At 36.9% G+C, this 22719-nt stretch overlaps 1 protein-coding gene across 1 annotated transcript in view; it reads left to right on the forward strand.

The window, feature by feature from the left end:
• sntg2 (syntrophin, gamma 2) overlaps nucleotides 1-22719 on the forward strand; it is a 101403-nt gene continuing 78684 nt past the window's right edge. Inside the window, exon 1 of the mRNA XM_058748382.1 lies at nucleotides 1-406. Coding sequence (XP_058604365.1) covers nucleotides 338-406 — 69 coding nt within the window. The 5' untranslated portion in view covers nucleotides 1-337. The remainder of the gene's footprint in view (nucleotides 407-22719) is intronic.

The raw sequence follows: 22719 nt of genomic DNA on the forward strand, positions 1-22719 counted from the left end.
GGCTCATCATATCTGAGGCAGCAGAAGGAAACGCGCTCAACATTTGCGCTCCGATCCTCCTGCGCGACGCGTCTATTTCCAACTCGCAGGAATAGGCACATCACTCTGATCGCTTCAGCTCTGTGTGGATGTGTCTTTAACACCGAGCGCCTCCACACGGTCCCGCTGATTCAGATTCGCAGAGAGCCGCTGGTCTCCGGCGGGTCCATTTGGATGCTGGACCCCGGAGCCGCGTCCTTCCCAACAGGCTGAGCACGATGCCCGGCCATCACTGGATATAAATGACAGATCCAAGTGTGTGTGACTTCAGTGCACCGAAGCAGAGGCTGCATGGGAGATGAACGCAGCCGCCAAACATCAGCCTGATCTGCTAGAGAGACCCGCCAGCCTCCTGGTACCAACATGGGTAAGACAAGCAGATCCAACTCAACTTCATGTGCTGACGGATCACAACAGGCGCACAACACTTTTTGGCTATAGTGCATATGCAGGAGAAATATCATATAAATGGGATGTCACAGATGGGTTTAGATTACTAGAGGAACTTGCTTAACTAACTTTGCTATGGATGAGATCACTCGGGTGCTGTGAGATACACGTTTTGGAGGACTGATGACTAATCGGTATGAATTATATAGATAAGATTATACTCAGTATTTTTATTTTTAAGGCTCCTAGTTAAAAGACTGTTATTGCATTTATTGAATATTAGTTCTGTTTTATTGTCTTTTGAGTGCACTTTTTTGTATGATTTATGCATTTGAAAAGATGGTTATAGTTACAGATATTTTTATATTATTATACTCAGTTGCATTGCACATAAAATGTGATTAATTATTGACATGATTTGAAAGGATAACTAGCTTCTTGCAGCTTTAAGGGTTTATTTTAGGTTATTTTTAGGCAGCTAGGTTTTATTATCTTTTGAGTTCACCTTTTTTGACATATACTGTGTGCATTTTAAAAAGGTGCTCTGCAGATGTGAAGTCAGCCAGTTATTTTGTATGTGGATGACACGGTCAACATTTCTGAGCACTTGGGTTTACAGTATATTTGGGCTTTTAGACATTTTTTGGTTTATACATTACAGTTAATATATTGACATTTTTGCACTTAAAATAAGGTGCAAAGTCAGTCCATGCCAGAGTATGATGATTAGGTTTTTAATGTAAAAAAAAGAGAGTCATATAATGAGCTATTAATGTGAAATAAATGGGAAATAGTGCAAAAAAAAAAAAAAAAATATATATATATATATATATATATATATATATATATATATATATATATGTATATGTATATATATTATTTACTTATTTTGCAACAGCATTGGTGATTAAGAAAACAACAATAAAACCATGCAGGAAATGACAGAACAAATCCTAGTAGATTTGAGGTGGCAGTGTAATCTCAAGGCAAAATGAGTTTTTGTGCTATTGTTCCCATTTGCTGTATTCCTCTTTGTGGAGATAATGATGTGTGACAGCGTGGAGTAGCTTCATTCGCACTATTCTTGAGGTGTTCGGAGATGTCCTCTCAAAGGATTTCTCGGCGAATGCACTGAAACAGCTATTAGAGATTACTGCTTGCTTGCTTTATTTGTTTTAACACGTTCTGTCCTATTTCTGGTGCCCATTTGTGGTTTTTCTTAATTGGTAAATGGAGTCTTGCCAGTTGCACTGCGGTATGCCTTTATCAGATTGGAGGGGTTTGAAGGGTTTCCTGAGGTATCGATAAATGCTGGCTCATTGCTTTTGGATTCGAAAAGAACTTGCAGTTTTTGCCCAAAAACAGAACCTCTGGGAAACCTTCAAGAGATTGGATGTCTGTAAGAACAGAAATCAATAATAATTTTTCATTTTTCCCCATGAATTTGTTCCTGAGCTGCATCCAGTTACTGAAATCGTTCCATTGATACCTGCTCAGAGAAAATACAGTTATTAAGAGATCAGAGTATTGTCATTTCATTGAGAAACACAGCATATAGCAGTCATTCTCGTCTCGTTTTTGTATCCCAGAGGAGTGCAAATGTGATTTGTAGGCTTCACCTTTGATCTGATTTTCTGCTGATCTTTCAGATGAACTGAGGACGTGTGATCGTCATGAATGCAGTTGAGTGAATGATGAGGGTTGCCAGGTCTGCATGACAAAGACTCGCTCAAAACTCAAACTATACCACTTAGAGTCTGTTTTATGCATTTCAGCTTTCTTTCTTCTGCAGAGCTAGATAGCAATATTAAATATGTAAAGATCAAAAACCTTCAAGTTCATTGTGAGAAAACAAAACCCAACAGCATCATCATTGCTGGATGTCTTGTAATATTTAGGGACCTTTAGACGGTTGCTTAGTAAATGATGTAAATGCATACAGTACTGTGCTGTTTTCATTTTCCTGCAGATTCACTCCTATAGAATAGAAATGATGTAAGTGTAATTATTTCAAACAAACATTTTATACTGAATATTGAAAAATTCTCAGGTATGCATATTTTTCTGCAAAGTTTGTTTTACCTATAATATGTGGTATAGTCTAACCACCAAACCTTGCAAAATATATGCAATTGTTTATATTTACTTACATCATATACAATATAATGTTGAACCATCAAACCTTGCAATATGTATGCATATTAGGCTAATATACAAACTTATATTTGTTATTTGTTAAAATTGTCAGTGCAACAAACCTTGCAATTTCACTGTAAAAAGTGATAAGTTGACTTACCCGTTGCCTTAAAATTATTAAGTAAATAATAAATTTAAAACATAAGTTAAGTGAATTGCCAAGTTCACTTAACTTTAAAAAAAAAAAAAAATTATTTACTTAATAATTTTAAGGCAACGGGTTTCTTCAATTTTTTTTAAGTTAAGTCAACTTAGCACTTTTTACAGTGTGAGGAAACCCGTTGCCTTAAAATTATTAAGTATATAATAATTAAAAAAGAATAAGTTAAGTGAATTGTCAAGTTCACTTAACATTTTTTAAAATTATTATTTACTTAATAATTTTAAGGCAACGGGTTTCTTCAATTTTGTTAAGTTAAGTCAACTTATCACTTTTTGCAGTGAAATGCATATTACTTATATTTACTTAAGAAACATGCAATATAATGTCAAGTCATCAAACCTTGCAAAGTGCATGCATATTTTTACTTATATAATATGCAACATAATTAATACTATTCATTGTTAAACCATCAAACTTTGCAAAATGTACACACATTTCTACTAATATTACATATTATATAATATACTTTAAGTAATAGTATATGCTTTGTCAAACATTGCCATACAGAATGCAAATTATATTTACTTACATAATATGCAATATAAGTAGTAGCATTGTTTGTCAAAACATAATTATGTATGCATATGTTTAAGGTTATTTATGTATGTAATATGCAATTTAATAATAGTATGCTTTGTCAAAATCGTCAAATTGTGCTCTAAAAACAATTTAAAATGAGTGCAAATCCATGGAAAAGCTGCAGATCTGGCAGCTCTGCAAGCAATGTTGTTTATAAACTGTGTATTGATTTATTTATTTCATCTCTGTGTCAGAATGAATGAAGATCATTTACATTATGTTATTAGTCTTGCAGCAGATGTACATTTCAGATTAACTTGCATAACCGCCACCAGAACAAATGATGTGTCTTACATGTGTACTTTTGCAGATTGGCTTTGTAAATCTGCCATGGAATCTAACCAGCTCTTATTTATATTTGTGAGATTTGATTCAGATCCAGCTCACACGCGTGTGTCTCTGGAAACACTGCTGGAAAGTTATTGTGTGCATGTCTTTGGGATTTGGAGACTCTGCTAAATGCGCCCTACGGAGACTGTGATTGGCACATGAATGTTATAACCTTAAAAGTCACGAATCTTTTATTCATGTTCTGCAGGACAGGACTGAAGGTTTTTAGCTCTATTTGTTGGAGCTGTATTTCTAACAGGTTTAGTGGTGGGAAAGCAATGGTTTACAGTCAACCAGCAGGCCTTTATTCATAAACCTGGGAAGAAAAATTTTACTTTTTTTTTTTTTTAAAGAAAATAAGAGTGATGTTTGTCTGTGCGAAACTTGCTGCCATGCACTAATGTGTTGTGGGAGTATTGCAACAGTAAGGGTTGTTAGCAAGGGTAGTTAGTTGCTATGTGGTTGCTAGGGTGTTTTGTGTTGTTACTGACTGACTCTCCTGTGATCTTCTGGTTTCCAGATATGATTTGGGAGAAATCACTTAGTAAAGCAACAACACATGATTTGAGGAATCAGTAGGATGAATTAGGCATGAAAGTTTAACCCTATAAAGTCTACTGTATCATATTTGATATGCAAGGCCTCTAAATTATCAACATGATCTTAACTTTGCTGAAAAACCTGTTGCACACAGGTTTTTCAGCATGCCTTCTGTTGACTGATTGACTTATCCGGTAAAAGCTTTTTTAGTCTAATTGTACAAACATCCACCTTTAGCTGGTGCTTTGTGTGTCTTTTTGCTGTCACATCTTTACTGATTTTTATCAAGTAAACATCAGAATAACTGTAGTAATATTTCCAGATGAACACAGCAGCTCAGCTTTACTTGATTCTCCATCAATCATTTTTTAGAAAAATCAGTGCGTCTCAAATCTGATCCTCAGGATCTTTTGAGGAACGTTTGTTTCCAGAAGCTTTACTTTCACTGTTCCTCAGCGGAGGAATGATCTTCATCTCACATCTTCTGAGGAGCGTTTATTTCTTCATCTCTCAATCATCATTGGATTTCATTGCATTATATATTTTGCTTTTCAATATCATTTTATACTTTCAAAAAACAGATTTCTTACTATTTTTGTCTTGTTTACGTTGTCACGTTTACTTAAAACAAAATGACTTAAGATATGAAAATTGTCTGAAAAATGTATTACAAATTAGTTTGTTTTTGCTTAAAACAAAGCAAAAGAAGTCTGTCAATGAGGCAAGAAAAAATAAACTTAATTCAAAAGGAAAACAATATATTTTTCTGACGTCATTGGCAGATTATTAATATATTTTTTTTTTTAACGTTTTAAGCAAAAACTTAATTTCACTTAATTTTGATGCCTTTTTTTCTTTAGAAAACAAGACTTTTTAATGACATTTTGCTTAAGTATGTTCCTTGATTTAAGCATGTTTAGACATTTGTAATGGAAAACAACACAAAAATACTAAGAAACTTTTTTTTGCACTATAAGGCATATTATTATTACGAGATATTGGGAGTAATGACTGATATTTATATCATTTTATGCAAGTATCTGCTATACTGTCATAAAGATCTCATTGACTTACATTACAAACATCAGAATTTCATAATTGTATGTCCATATAAATATCAGCATCTGCACCAAATTGCATTTTTTGTTTGAGTCTCTGAATAAAATTGAGCTGTTTTTCATCCATATTTTCACTATATCATATTATATGAGCCATAAAACCGATGTATCAAATATGGTTCTCAACAAAAAACAATGTAAACTTCTGAATAGTTCAATAGAAAAATATATTTCTGACCATTATTTCATATGTCAGGCTTTACACGGTTAGAGGTTTCATCACATCAGTGCTTTCACAAGCACCACTAATAATTGCATTATGAACATAATGAATCTGATGCACAGCGTTTGGCCATTTTCAGCTCCGCTGCAGCACAAATCTATTGTGATTCGTCCCCAGGGCCGCGGTGATTTACTTCCAGTGTGACGTGACAGATTGTAATGGAGTCACAGCCGGGCAATTAGTCAACCTTAATATAAAACTGCTTGTGACCTGTTGGGTGTCGTCTTTATCTGTGAATCGCCACTGCAGCGTTTAATATCCCTCTCTCTCGTCGTAATACACGCTCAGCTCTTAAACGACCGTCTATTATTCTGCAAACACTCTATTAATACTGTCCCGATATGTTTACTCAGCCTGTAAAAAGACGGCTCTTTTCCTCCGCGTCTTTGTCACCGAGCCCGGCCTTGCCTTTTCATTTCCATTTTGATTCACGACAGGTATGAATTTTAATGAGCTCCATTTCGCATTTGGAAACTTACCTCGCCTAAATTTTACTTCCTAATGCAGAGTTTGATGATTGCAATGTTTTTAGAGAAAATGAGGGTGCCGGGAGCGCTGAGTGTGAGATAATCAAGGATGCGTGTTTTATTAATAGGATTTCATTAGTTGGTTATTGATGCAGAATTGGTCAAATGAAATATTGTAATGCAATATTGAGTTTGCATGCTGGAAGCGGCTTTGACCTTTCCTGATAAGACTTGGCGTGCTGAAGCATCGGGTGAACAGAGTGATGTTTTTCCTCACTGTGTGGGCAGTGACGATTTCCATATGAACACAAAGGGTTCGAGTTCAAAGACAAAGCCTTTATTCCCAGGGGTGGAAAAAGTACGGAGATTTTACGTTTGAGTTTAAGTGGATGCTGTCGATTTTGCTTCATTAAAAGTCAAACTGTGTGGCCACATACTTGAGTTCAAAAGTTTGGGTCAGTGAGATTTCCCATCTTATTTCTTTATTTTTAAATGAATTTGTTTTATTCAGCAATGATGCATTAAAGACTTTTACATTGTCCCCCCACCCCAAATGTATTTCAGATAATCGCTGTTCTTTTCTGAACAACATTATGAATTATGAAAAATAAAAATGAGCTTTCAATAATAATAATAAGAAATGCTGCAAATCATATTAGAATGATGTGGTTTGGTTTAGTAATATATTCTTATTTATATATATATATTATTTTTTTTTATTTGTATTATTATTATTTTTTTAATCACTACTGAAATAAAATAAACATTAACAGAAATAAAATAAAATATAATAACAAACTTTAAACATAAACTTTATTTTAGATAGTTTAAGTCAGCATTTCTCATTTTTCTACTAAAATAACTAAAACTAAATAAATTAGTAACTAAAAATGAATAATTACCTAATTAATAACTAAAACTAAAACTTTAAATAAAATAATATATAAATTATATATGTGTGTATATACAGTATATATATATATATATATATATATATATATTGCTTCTGTCTGTTCTTGTCTGTCGTGCTGCTGAGACGTTTGGGATCTTACTTTCACTCTCTGTTGTTTAAAGTGATAATATATAACTTAATTCCCACCATATTTCTGGTATTATTTATCAAACTAATTTGATCATTCGCTTTTTAAAACCACGCGTGCAGCTAGTATTCATTAGCCGGTTAGCTTGTCACTAGTGGTTCCATTCCCGTTTCTATTCGCGCCTCTATTCACTCCTATTATTGTTTTCTTTTTTCTCGCTCCGTTTTCATTTCTCTCTCGCTCCGTTTTTCACGAGTTCATCAGACAACAGTGGTAAGTGAATCATTCTTCAATCACGGTGAGTAATGGCTTCTTCTTCTGCTATTGTTGTTTGCACTGTTTGCCACATGTACAGTATATCTGTCTCTGTCGGCGACGAGGGATTCACATGTGATAAATGTAGGGAAATAGTTAGGCTGACAGAGAAGATTTCAGAATTAGAGACACACATTCAAACTTTAGTTGAGGGTAGTAAGAATGTGAGGGCTGTAGATACTGCTTTGGATGCTAGCTCAGGGAGTCCTGTACATTGGCAGGGCAACTGGATGACTGTGAGGTGGCCTAGTCGTGGGTCAAAACACTGCTCTTCCGTTCCGATCAGAACATCAAACAGGTTCCCCCACTCAGTGACGCACCCACTGAGAAACCTGTTGAAAGTGCTCTAGTAATTGACCTATCGGTAAGCCCCGCCCCCCTTATTTACTGTTGCTCCCTCGGACTAACAAACGGAGTTGCTCACTGTCTTTCAATGACAGCTGCAGTGTGAAAACCTTGTCCCACGATGTTTTTGCACAATTTTGGACACAGAAGGCCACAAAATGGGAATTAAATATTCCATGGAGGGATTTATAAAATATTTAAAAATAAATACGGTGGGTAATTCGAAGCGAGGGTTTACAGATCACAATGCAAGCGGGAGAATTCTCATATTACGGTCGGTCATCACAATCGCGGATGACAACATGCAGGATCAACACTGTTCATGTATCGCAGGGTAAGATTAAATTAATGTACATTTAACCAGTTTAATATGGATAGGCACTGAAATGTAGACCTACGTTTGTGTGTTTTTGACCTACACTGTACAAGACGCGAGAACAGTCCGCTATTTAAGTTTGTATGTTAGCATGGATTCACTAACTTTAATGTTAGCTAGTTTTAGCCAGAGATATCTTGCTAAAGCACAAGATAACATTAACGTTCTGCTTGAGCAGATGAAAACGGTAACTTAATGAGTGTATGACAACCAGAAAATGAAAGTTTTTGTCTTCATTTGTATTGGGGTGAATACTTAGGGACATTTTGCTCTGTTTTGTTTGAATTCAGCAAATGTAATAAAATAAATGATATTGCCCATCCTCTCAGGATACCTGGAGTCAGTGTTACAAGTACCCCAGGCACATCGTTTTTCCATTTTTGAAGCATAAACCCCATAAAATCGATGCGAGCTTTGGATCTTCCAATGTTTCTCTATGGCGCTGAAACCTAAAGATTTCTGCCCGTGCAACTGATACTCGACTGCCATTGGCTAGTCTGCGTTCGAGGGGAGGGGAGATTCTTACCGATAGGTCAATTGGCGATTCTATTGTACGGAACGTGAAAATAGAGACACCAGCCACCATACTCCAATGTTTACTGGGAGCCAGAACGCCTGACATCTTGGCAAATTTAAAAGTGCTGACTAATGCTAAACGTAAATTCAGTAAGATTGTTATCCACGTCGGCGCTAATGATGTTCGACTTCGCCAGTCGGAGATCACCAAAAATAATGTTAAAGAGGTGTGTGAACTTGCAAGTACGATGTCAGACACTGTAATATGCTCTGGTCCCCTCCCTGCTTAACAGGGCGATGAGATTCATAGCAGACTGTCGTCACTCAATGGCTGGATGTCTAAGTGGTGCCTGCAGAATAACAGGTTTTTATAGACAATTGGAATAATTTTTGGGGCAGACCTAACCTGTTGAAAAGAGATGGTCTTCATCCCTCCTGGGGTGGTGCCTCTCTTCTCTCTAGAAATATGGCACATAGTCTTAGAGTTCGTACTTGACTAACTGGGGCCCAGGTCAGAAAGCAGACAGACTGGCTAAACCAACCGTCTGCTAGCCGCCTCACGTCACAGAAGTCAGTTAATTCTCAGCACATTGAGACTCCTGATATCCCTAGATATCCAAACCAAAGTAAGAGTAACAGTTTAATTGATGTTCAACAAATAAAAAAACAGATATAATACAGATAAACAAATGATAAAGCTTGGCTTATTGAATATTAGATCCCTTTCTACAAAAGCACTTTTTGTAAGTGATATGAGAGAGAGAGAGAGAGAGAGAGAGAGAGAGAAGAGAGAATGAGCTTTATTGGCCTTGTATGTGTAAACATACCTGGCCAATAAAGCTCATTCTCTCCTCTCTCTCTCTCTCTCTCTCATATCACTTACAAAAAGTGCTTTTGTAGAAAGGGATCTAATATTCAGTAATGTATAACAGTGTTATACTGTGTGTTCCACGTTTAATGTCAAGAGTTCATGAGATGGATTGCTTGGGGGAAGAAACTGTTTCTGTGTCTGGTCATTCTGGTGCTCAGAGCTCTGTAGCGTCGACCAGACGGTAACAGTTCAAAGAGGGAGTGTGCTGGATATGAGGGGTCCAGAGTGATTTTGCCAGCCCAGTTCTTGTAGCGTGGGGAGGGTTGTACCAATGATTCGCTCAGCAGTCCGGACTACCCTCTGTAGTCTTCTGAGGTCAGATTTGGTAGCTGAGCTGAACCAGACAGTTATTGATGTGCAGAGGACGGATTCAATGATGGCGGAGGGTAGAACTGTTTCAGCAGCTCCTGTGGCAGGTTGAACATCCTCAGCTGGCGAAGGAAGTACAACCTCTGTTGGGCCTTTTTCACAATGGACTCAATGTGATTGTCCCACTTCATGTCCCTAGAAATTGTGGTGCCCAGGAATCGGAATGACTCCACTGCAGTCACAGTGCTGTTCATGATGGTGAGTGGGGGGAGAGCAGGGTCTGTTTCTCCTGAAGTCCACGATCATCTCCACTGTTTTGAGCGTGTTGAGCTCCAGGTTGTTAAGACTGCACCAGACAGCCAGCTCCTTAACCTCCTGTCTGTAAGCAGACACTGAGGAGCTCCAGTGCTGATCGTACAGGTGCTGGATGTGTATTTTCCCAGCCTCACTAGCTGCTGCCTGTCTGTCAGGAAGCTGGTGATCCACTGACAGACGGAGGTGGGCACAGAGAGCTGTGTCAGTTTATTCTGGAGGGTGTCCGGGATGATGGTGTTAAAAGCAGAGCTGAAGTCTACAAACAGGATCCTCACATAAGTCCCTGGTCTGTCCAGATGCTGCAGGATGAAGTGCAGTCCCATGTTGATTGCATCATCCACAGACCTGTTTGCTCTGTAGGCAAACTGCAGGGGGTCCAGTAAGGGTCCAGTGATGTCCTTCAGATAAGCCAAAACCAGTCTTTCCAATGAGTTCATGGCCACAGACTTTAGAGCCATGAGTCTGTAGTCATTAAGTCCAGTACATTTGGGTTTCTTTGGGACAGGGATGATGGTGGAGCATTTGAAGCATGAGGGGACTTCTCACAGCTCCAGTGATCTGTTGGAAATCTGTGTGAAGACGGGGGCCAGCTGGTCAGCACAGGATTTTAGGCAGGCTGGTGACACACCATCTGGGCCTGGTGCTTTCCTTTTTTTGTTCTTCCTGAAGACCTGGCACACGTCACCTTCGCTGATCTGAATTGCAGGTGTGGGGGAGAGGGGGGTTGCTGGAAGTGTTAATGGTTGTGTGAAGAGGTGTTCAGGGAGGGTGTGGGCTGTTTTTTCAAACCTGCAGTAGAACTCATTCAGATCGTCTGCCAGTTGTTGATTCTCCAGAGTGCTGGGGGATGGTGTCTTGTAACTGGTGATATCTTTCATACCTTTCCACACTGAAGCAGAATCACTGGAAGAGAATTTGTTCCTTAGCTTGCCAGAATAAATCCTCTTTGCCACTCTTATCTCCTTTTCCAGTGTGTATTTGGCCTGTTTATACAATACTTTATCCCCCTTTCTGTAATCATCTTCTTTGGACTGACGGAGCTGTCTGAGTTTTACAGTGAACCATGGTTTGTCGTTGTTGTAAGTTAAATGAGTCTTGGTAGGAATGCACACATCCTCACAGAAACTGATATAAGATGTTACAGTCTCTGTGAGCTCGTAGAGGTCATTTGCAGCAGCTTCGAAAACAGTCCAATCAGTGAGAGAGAAACAGGCTTGTAAAACACGCTCTGTTTCATTAGTCCATCTTTTAACAGTTCTTATTACAGGTTTAGCAGATTTAAGTTTCTGCTTGTAGGTCCAACCTAATCTCACAGAATTCCGTGTAATGTTCACGGACTTAATTAACCCCGAATCTGTGGTGGCATCACGGAATCGCCGAAAATTCCGTGATGGGCTCACAGAAGGCATCAGCCGTGGTCCATGCACGGATTCACTGGTTCAACACCAGCGCTGCATCGGACCACGTAAAAAGAGTGACTCCGATGCAGTTATACTTTCACTGGAGTACCTGACCCTAAACCTAAACCTACCCAGTTCTGAACAATAATGATGACGATAAATTTCCCAGTATCGCGTCGGCATATTGATGCTAAGGGTTTCCGTGCGTGGAGCACGGCTGATGCCTGTCACTGACTTACATTGGTATCACTTCTGTGAGCCCATCACAGAATTTTTTCTGTGAGCCCATCACAGAATTTTTTCTGTGAGCCCATCACGGAATTTTCGGCGATTCCGTGATGCCACCACAGATTCGGAGGTTAATTAAGTCCGTGAACATTACACGGAATTCTGTGAGATCATGTTGGTAGGTCTGTATGAGATGAACTAAACAGTGATCAGAGACTCCTAAAGCTGCCCGCGGGATAGAGTGATATGCATCCTTTATCGCTGTGTAACAGTGATCCAATATATTATTGTCTCTGGTGGGACATGTGATGTGCTGTCTGTATTTTGGCAGTTTGCGGGAGAGATTTGCTTTATTAAAGTCCCCGAGAATGATTAAAACAGAGTCCGGGTGTTGCTCAGTCTCTGTGATCTGATCAGCGAGTTTCTGTAAAGCTGAGCTCACGTGCGCTTGCGGTGGAATGTAGACACTCATGAGAATGAGCGAACAAATCTCCCACAGCGAATTGAACGGCTTGCAGTTAATGAAGAGTGTTTCTAGATCTGAACATCACATCTTCTTTAACATAGTCACATCTGTACACCACCTCTCATTGATGTAAAAGCACGTCCTGCCGCCCCCCACGATTTTCTCATTGATTCTGCGTCGCGATCTGCTCTGATCAGCTGGAAGTTAGGCAGATGTAGCACGCTTTCCGGTATGGCGTCATTCGGCCAGATTTCTGTGAAATACAGAGCAGCAGAGTTTGAAAAATCCTTGTTTGTCCAGGAGAGCAGAAGGAGTTTGTCCATTTTGTTTTGCTAGATGGATGCTAGGCAACGCCGTTCTAAATCTGCGCTGTCTGAGCTTCACGAGCGCGCCCGGCTCGCTTCACCCGTCTGCGCGTCCTGAAGCATTTGACCAGAGCTACAGCTCCGCCAACTACAATGTCCAGCAAAACGTCCCGAATAATCAAAATCCGGTAAAATATTTTGTGGTGTGTTCTGCCGAATGTTCAGCAGGTCATCCCTGGTAAAACTGATCGTATTTGACAAACAAAAAACAGGAAAAACAAACAAAAACAGTACAAACACTGAAGAGCAGAGCACTGTAGCTGCCATCTGCGGCACCATCTTAGTTCTAATCAATATGATCACTGACCATAAACTAGATGTGCTTTGTTTCACAGAAACCTGGCTAAAACCAGGGCCCGGTTTTTCAAAAGTAATCCACTAGGATTTTGGATAACGGATTGGATCAAATCTTGAAAATGTGTTTTTCAAAAGAAAAATCGGATTACATAATCGGATTAGATCACGTAATCCAATCTTGGTTTTGATCCAGATCAAACCTTTAGTTTGGGTTTTTTTTTTACTTTTTTGTAGGATTTGGATCACTTTGATCCCAAAAATCTGGATTAAACTGATCCCATCAGAAGGGTGGATTCAGCGTGGATTTCATGGCCAAAATGTAATGAAAACTTTAAAAATGTATCAAATAATACTATATTTGGATCATGCAGTATCTTACAAGATATCCTATTTATTCATAAGTTTTTAATTTTATTTGTTCATCCGTCAGGCTACAGTGATTAGGTAGGTGTGTGTTTTCATTTCAAATAAAAATAAACTTATATTGACCCCACACTGGCTATTCTACTTGTTGCTCTTTACATATCTATAGTTCTACATTGTGATTTCCTATCCTGTTTGAGCACTGGTTATCCAGATTTGGTGATCCTGAAAAGTTCCTATCCGGATCAGATTGATCCAATCCGATGTTACTTTAAAAAACTGGCTCCAAAAGTAAACTGGATTACGTGATCACGGATCGCAAAAAAAGGATTACTAAATCCGGATCAATTTTATCTGGATTAAACCTTTTGAAAAACCGGGCCCAGATGATTACATTACTTTAAACGAGTCTACCCCCCAAGATTACAGTTACAAACATGAACCGCGTCCAAAAGGTAAAGGGGGAGGTGTTGCTACAATTTATAGCAATATTTTCAATATTTCTCAGAGGTCGGGTTTCAAGTATAATTAGTTCAAAGTAATGGTGCTTCATATAACTTTATCCAAAGAAACAAGTGTTAATGATAATTTCCCTGTGTTTGTACTGGCTACTGTATACAGGCCACCAGGGCACCATACAGACTTTATTAAAGAATTTGCAGATTTTTTATCTGAGTTAGTGCTGGCTGCAGATAAAGTCCTAATTGCTGGTGATTTTAATATCCATGTTGATAATGAAAAAGATTTGTTGGTATCAGAAATTATAGACATTCTAAACTCTATTGGTGTTAAACAACATGTGTCAGGACCTACTCATTGTTGAAATCATACTCTAGATTTAATACTGTCATATGGAATTGATGTCAGTGGCATTGAAATTTTGCAGTAGAGCGATGATATCTCAGATCATTATCTAGTTTTGTGTATATTCCATATAGCTAAAGCTGTAAAGCCAACTCCTTGTTACAAATAAGGTAGAACCATCACTTCTACCACAAAAGACTGCTTTATAAATAATCTTCCTGACTTATCTCAGTTCCTCAGCATATCCAGTAACTCAGAACAACTTGATGATGTAACAGAAACTATGGACTCTCTCTTTTCTAGCACTTTAGATATGGTTTCTCCTTTACACTTAAGGAAGTTTAAGGAAAACAGTCCAACACCGTGGTATAATGAGCACACTCGTGCACTAAAGAGAGCAGTCCGGAAAATGGAGCGCAGCTGGAGAAAAACAAAATTAGAGGTATTTCGCATTGCTTGGCGGGAAAATACTCTCTCCTACAGGAAAGCCTTAAATACTGCTAGATCTGCTTACTTTACATCTATTTTAGAAGAAAACAAACACAACTCCAAGTATTTATTCAATACAGTGGCTAAATTAACGAAAAATATAACATCAGCAGGTGCAGACATTACCCAGCAGCACAGTAGTAATGACTTTATGAACTACTTTACTTCCAATATCAAAACTATTAGAGATAAAATTGTAACCATGCAGCTGTCAGTCACAGTATCACATTAGATGTGCACTATAGATCCCCCGAGGAACAATTCCACTCATTCTCTTCTATTGGAAATCAAGAATTGTATAAACTTGTTAAATCATCTAAAACAACAACCTGTATGTTAGACCCTATTCCATCTAAGCTCCTAAAAGAAGTGCTTCCAGAAATAATAGATCCTCTTCTGAATATTATTAACTCATCATTGTCATTAGGATATGTCCCAAAAACCTTCAAACTGGCTGTTATTAAGCCTCTCATTAAAAAAACACAACTTGACCAAAAATAATTAATTAATTACAGACCGATCTCGAATCTCCCTTTTCTGTCAAAGATATTAGAAAAGGTAGTAGTATCATCACATCTATGTTCATTCTTAGAGAAAAATTATATATGTGAGGATTTCCAGTCAGGTTTTAGACCATATCATAGTACTGAGACTGCTCTCATTAGAGTTACAAACAACCTGCTTTTATCATCTGATCGTGGTTGTATCTCTCTATTAGTGTTACTGGATCTTAGTGCCGCGTTTGACACTATCGACCACAACATTCTTTTAAATAGACTAGAAAATTGTTGGCATTAGAGGAAGTGCACTGGCATGGTTCAAATTGTACTTATCTGACCGCCATCAATTTGTGGCAGTAAATGAAGAGGTATCATACCAATCACAATTGCAGTATGGTGTACCTCAAGACTCAGTACTTCAACCCTTACTTTTCACGCTTTACATGTTACCCTTGGGAGATATCATTAGGAAACATGGTGTTATCTTTCACTGTTATGCTGATGATACCCAGCTCTATATTTCTTCACGTCTTGATGAAACTTACCGATTTGCAAAACTAACGGAATGTATAGTTGATATCAAAAACTGGATGACTAGCAATTTCTTACCGCTAAATTCTGAAAAAAACTCTGAGGTGTTAATTATTGGACCAACAACTTTTGCATGTAATAACCTAGATCACTGTCTAATACTTGATGGCTGCTCTGTAAATTCTTCATCATCAGCAAGGAACCTATGCATACTTTTTGATAGCAATCTTTCCTTCGAAAAACATGTTTCTAGCATTTGTAAAACTGCATTTTTCCATCTTAAAAATATATCTAAATTACAATCTATGCTCTCAATGTCAAATGCAGAAACATTAATTCATGCGTTCATGACCTCGAGGCTAGATTATTGTAATGCTTTATTGGGTGGTTGCTCTGCACGTTTAATAAACAAACTCCAGCCGGTTCAAAATGCAGCAGCTAGAGTTCTTACTAGAACCAGGAAGTATGACCACATTAGCCCGGTTCTGTCAACACTGCACTGGCTCCCTATTAAACATTGTATACATTTTAAGATCTTGCTAATTACCTATAAGGCCCTGAATGGTTTGGCACCTCAGTATTTGAGTGAGCTCTTATCACACTATAGTCCTTCACGTCTGCTGCAATCTCAAAACTCTGGCCATTTGATAATACCTAGAATATCAAAATCAACTGCGGGCGGGAGATTGTTTTCCTATTTAGCGCCCAAACTCTGGAACAATCTACCTAACACTGTTCGGGAGGCAGACACACTCTGTCAGTTTAAATCTAGATTAAAGACCCATCTCTTTAACCTGGCTTACACATAATACACTATCGCATTTCTATAATTCAAATCTGTTAAAGGATTGTTAGGCTGCATAAATTAGGTCAACCGGAACCGGGAACACTTCCCAAAACACTGATGTACTTGTTACATCGTTAGAAGAATGGCATCTACGCTAATATTAGTCTGTTTCTTTCTTATTCCGAGGTCATTGCAGCCACCCGGATCCTAGTCTCAGCCTCAGACGTCACGCCCATGGAATGTTGGCTAAATGTTTGATGCATATGGCACACAAAAGTGGAAACATTTCAGGAGTTTCGAAGTCGTTGTCGGATTGGTTGAATTATACAGGATTTCCGGGAGACGTGTGTGTCGCGTTCTTTAACGTTCGGCCTGGAAACAAAGATGCCGTGACGCCAAACCCCCTCACGAAAGAAGAAAGCTGTCGTGTTTACAACTGTGACCATGAGCGCTTATTAGGATCAAATAAACGCGGATCAAGCACCTAGAGATGACCTCCATAACCCTGAACGTCATTGAAGATGAGGACAACTAGATGAGCCCCAGAGACTGATCCCCAGTGAAGACCGTGTCTCCTAGACGGTCATCGGGACAAGACCACAGGAACCAGATGAATTCTTTGCACAATCTGACTCTGCTTTAGCCTAGATTTAAACTGCTGATTTTTGAGAATGACACTATTCTCAAAAACTATTCGACACTATTCGACAAACTATTTCCCCATCTAAATACTCAAGCTGATGTAAAGCTGCTTTGACACAATTTGCATTGTTAAAAGCGCTATACAAATAATAGTGACTTGACTTATATATATATATATATATATATATATATACATACACACACATACACATAATATATAATAAAATATTATATAAAAATAAAACTAATTATATAAGTAAATATAAAATTAAAAAATATATAAAATGATGCATATAATTATATAATTCTGTATTTCTACTTAATATTTAAATTCTATAATTATATTTAACTTGATAAAATTATAGACAAATAATAAATAATTACAATAACACAACAAAACATACTAAAACTTGATTAATAAATTAACAATTACAAAAACTACAGTCTATAGTTAAAAACAAATCTAAAATATAGAGTGCATTGTATATCAATGATACTAAAATAATAATTTTCAACATTGATAATAATAAGAATTATCAGCATATTAGAAAGATTTCTGAAGGATCATGTGACTCTGAAGACTTGAGTAATGATGCTGAAAATTCAGTTTCACATCACAGGGATAAATGACATTTTACAATATATTCACATAGAACACACAGCTACTTTAAATGGTGAAAATATTTTAAAATATTACATTTACATTTAGTCATTTAGCAGACACTTTTATCCAAAGCGACTTACAAATGAGGACAATGGAAGGAATCAAAATCAACAAAAGAGCAATGATATGCAAGAGCTATAAGAAGTCTCAGTTAGCTTAACACAGTATACGTAGGAAGTTTTTTTTTTTTTTTTTAATTATATAATAAATAAAAAGAAAACAGAATAGGAAAAAAATAATAATAGAGCAAGCTAGTGTTAGAAGCCTTTTTTGCTTTTGTTAATTGTATAATAAATAAAAAGAAAACAAATAGATAGTATACAAAAAGATTAGAACAGCTAGTATTACAGTATTTACTGAATTTAAATTCAATAAAAGCAGCCTTGGTGAGCATAAAACACTTCTAGCATATATTTTAAAGTAAATGTTTTGCATCTTTTTGAAATGGATAGACTAGACTCAAACATTAAACTCAAACATGTTACTTGAAATTGTTAAACTTGAGATTCACCCTCAGTTCATTTTATAGCTGTTGCACTCGAGTCCATCGTCATCCGCATCTTTTAATTAAAGCCTTTTGCTTTAGGTCAGTGACTGTGTTGTGCTGACTGATGAGACGTCTCTTCACAAGGACGAGTGACCATAGTTGTGTCTAAATGCGCTGAAATGGATGTCATTGGCTGTATGAGTTCAGTCGGGAGTGTAATTTGATGGGCTTTGTAAGCTCAGTTTAATGGACAAAAAGATGAAAGAAATCATGATGACCTGCAAAAACTGTGCTTTGTACTTTGGAGGCCTAAATGGATTTGTAGGGAATAAAAAGCATAATTTTTGACTTAGAAATGTAGCCAAGTAAAAGTACAGGGATTCAGTTTCAATAGTACTTGAGTAAAGTAAAATATCCTCTGAATAATTTATATAGTCTACATATGATTTTATATTAAGTGACTTTTTACACACAGTACATGTGTTTCCTGCAGGTTTGAGCCACGGCCTTGCCGTTGCTGCAACTAGAAATGTAGAAAAAGCAAGTCTGTCCAACTTTTCGACTAGTAAAGCATGCATGATTTTGATTGCATTTAGTTTAGTGATCATTATGCAAAAGTGTTAACCATTATGCAATAGTTAACCTTGTAAAGTCTGACATATGACATCTTTTTAAAACAGAACGGTTTATTGAACCTTTAGGTAAAATGTAAATGAATCTAAAAAAACAACAACTTTGCATATATGCCTTTGTTGAGTATCATATTTGATACATAAGGCTTTTATGGCTCATATAGACATAAAATGATCTAAATATCAGTGGTAACTCTATATCTCCAATAATAAATACGTATGTCTTAGTAAAATGAGATTGAAATGATCCAAACATATAACGTAATGCAATCCAATGCTGATTGAGAGATGAAGAAATAAACACTCCTTAGAAGATGTGAGATGAAGATCATTCCTCCGCTGAGGAACAGTAAAAGTAAAGCTTCTGGAAACAAACGTTCCTCAAAAGATCCTGATGATCAGATTTGAGACACACTGATTTTTCTAACAAAAAAAAAAAAGATTTATGGAGAATCAAGTAAAGCCGAGCTGCTTCAATCCAGTTAGTGTTCATCTGGAAATATTACTACAGTTTACTTGATAAAAGTCAGTCAAGATTTGACAGCAAAAAGCTTGAGCTGAAGGCGGACGTTTGTACAATTAGACTAAAAGGCATTTTACTTGATAACTATCAATCAGACAAAAGAAGGCATGGAGCAGATTGTGTGTGATGGGTTTAACAATAAAATTTTGATAATCTTGATGATTTAGAGGCCTTGCATATCAAATATGATACAGCAGGCTTATTGGGTTAAACCCAGTTAACAAAAATGTTTTTTCGGGAAACATTCAAAAGTAACGTTCACATAATGTTTGCAAAATAATAAAATGTAAGATTCCACTTAATGTTGTATGTAACAATCACATTTTTAAAACATTTAAAAAACGGAATGTTTTGAACAGTCAGAAACATTCAGAAATAATGTTCTCAGAACGTTAGAACATATTTTTGTTAGCGAATGTGTTTCAGATGCTGTATCAAACTGCATCGTCCCGCTGCTTTGCTGTAGTTCATGTTTAGAGGAGTAAATAATGAATATGGATCGCTCGGCTTTACTCTTCTGCTCAGATTCCACCTGCTTGAACGATTTCTGGCTGAGATGCGGTAACTACTGTCTACAGCGATGTGTGTGAGCTTCCCTGCCGAGAGCGTCCGGTGAGAATGCATTGAATTTATTACAGCCCGCGGCTTCACGGTGGCCATCAGGGTAATTTGATTGATCCGTGCATCGTCCTCTCTGCCACTTTCTACGCTGATTATCAGATTGGCTGCACACTTGAACTCTGTGATTGGCACGTCTTTGATATCTGAACACTCGGGACACACACGGCCCATTCAATTGTTCCAACGTTTTCCCTTTCAAATGCTTTTACGATTGCATAAGGTACAGACTTTAAATCCTCATGCAAAAGCATCTATATTGACTATTACTGCTGTCCTCAATTAGAAAGACTATCCGTGGTGTTGCAGCCCCGCAGCGGTGCGACATTATCGGCTGTGATCTGATCTCCAGACAGCAGTTGACCTTCATTCTTCTTCTAATTATTATCTTGATTGAAGCCGTCCAGTGGCGCTCTCTCGCCTGCCTTTGAAGTGAATTCAAATTAGAGGCAATATTTCACAATTACAATGGCAAACACTTAAAAGTAATCATCGTTTGAAGCAGATAATTGACCTTAAAGGCGTTTAAAATCACAGACCTAACAAATCTAAGTTTTTGTCACTTGATAAGGTCATTTTCAGACAGCAGTAGATAGGGGTGGGCGGCATGACTAAAGCCTTATGTCATTCTGTGAGTAATTCTGGATCCAAGTGATGGTGTGCATCACAATATAAGAGTTATTTTTGCTTGAAGTTCTATGAAAAGTGATTTATATAAAGAGGATGTGTGGAAATTGATCGTTTTCTCTTGCAAAAACCAAAGAAAGAAAAACTCATTTCAGTTTTTTTTTTAATTATTTTTTTGAAAGAAGTTTCTTATGGTCACCAAGGCTGCATTTATTTGAACAAAAATGCAGTAAAAACAATAAAATATTATTTCAATTTAAAATAACTGTTTTCTATGTGAATATATTTCAAAATATAATTTATTGCTGTGATTAAAGCTGAATTTTCAGCATCATTACTCCAGTCTTCAGCGTCACATGATCCTTCAGAAATCATTCTAAAATGCTGACATTTCTGATTATTATCAATGTTGAAAACAGTTATTTTAGTGTAAACTGTGATACATATTTTGTTTTGATGATTCTACGTTGAATAGAAAGTTGAAATATAATTTTTATGTAACAGTGAAAAAAGTCTTTACTGTCAATGCATCTTTGCTGAATAAAAACATTAATTTCTTTAAAAGAAATGATCTTACTGACCCCAAACGTTTGAATGACACTATAAATTTCTCATAAAGTGATACATATTGACTTTTAGTGTCTTTTTGGCAGCAGGTGAATAATGCTGTGACTAACTTGTGAACTAATTTGTTACATTGAAAAATCTTTAGTTATATTATTTACAGTAAGATTTGTTTCTGATAATTGTTTACAATGCATTTAAATGCAAAACATTTGTGTCTTTTGTTATGTTTTATGAAACCTTTTTTTAACACTGTAAAGTCTACTGTATCATATTTAATACGCAAGGCCTCTAAATGATCAACATGATAAACTTTGCCGTTACCTGTTGCACACAATCTACTCCACGTCTTCTGTCGTCTGATTGATAGTTTCGAGTTTTTTATCCAGTAAAAGCTCTTTTAGTCTAATTGTACAAACATCCACCTTTTAGCTGGTGCATTGTGTCTTTTTGCTCTAAAATCTGTACTGATTTTTCTCAAGTAAACGTCAGAATAACTGTAGTCATATTTCCAGATGAACATTTACTGGACTGAAGCAGCTCAGCTTTATTTGATTCTCCATCAATCATTTTTTAGAAAAATTAAAATTTTATCATCAGGATCTTTTGAGGAACGTTTGTTTCCCGAAGCTTTACTTTCACTGTTCCTCAGCGGAGGAATGATCTTCACAAGCCTCCAAAACATCTTCTGAGGAGCGTTTTTTCTTCATCTCTCAATCAGCATTAAGCATTGCATTACATGTTTGGATCATTTCAATCTCATTTTACTAAGACATATTATTGGAGATATAGAGTGACAACTCATATTTATATAATTTTATGTAAGTATACTGTTATAAAGATATCATTGATATGATTGATTCATCTTTTTGTCCATATAAATATCAGCATCTGCTTCAAATTGCATATTTTTGCTCAGTTTGAGTCTATGAATAAAACTGAGCTGTTTTTCCTCCATATTCTCACTATATCAGACTATATGAGCCATAAAATCTGGATGTATCAAATATGATACTCAACAAAAACACATGCAAACTTTCAAATGGTTCAATAAACTCCATTTAAAAAAAAAAAATGTTTTTTTTTTTTTCTGACTTGTTTCATATGTCAGGCTTTACCAGGTTAAGGTAGAATATCCACTGTAACAAGAGGCATCTCTTTCATGCTTTCATGCATTCATTGCTTTCTTCTTAAATGCTCCACTGGATGTGCAGAACATCTTCAGATGTCTGGATGCAGTTTGTGGAGTTTTTTACTCGGAGTTGTTTCTTTTAAAAATCTGACAGAATCTGCACTGCTTTAAAGTTCTTCCTCATCTTGTTTGGGATGCGTCCCATTCTGATTTTTTTTTTTTTTCACATTTCACACATGCTGCTTGAATATATATCCAGTATATTTTACCACATAATCTCATTTCTACTCTTGCATGCTACATACTCAGTCCCAAGAGTAGCTTTCTATGGCATTTATTCTAGAATGCACAAAAGCATGATTTGACACAGTGATGCATTTCTACTGGGTTATTCCTAGTTCCAGACGGCCTTCAGAAGAAGACATGAAAACCAATATGGACAATATATGCCATACGTCTGTTTCCCTA

The sequence above is a fragment of the Onychostoma macrolepis genome, chromosome 17, assembly GCF_012432095.1.
Source record: "Onychostoma macrolepis isolate SWU-2019 chromosome 17, ASM1243209v1, whole genome shotgun sequence".
In the NCBI taxonomy this organism is placed as follows: domain Eukaryota; kingdom Metazoa; phylum Chordata; class Actinopteri; order Cypriniformes; family Cyprinidae; genus Onychostoma; species Onychostoma macrolepis.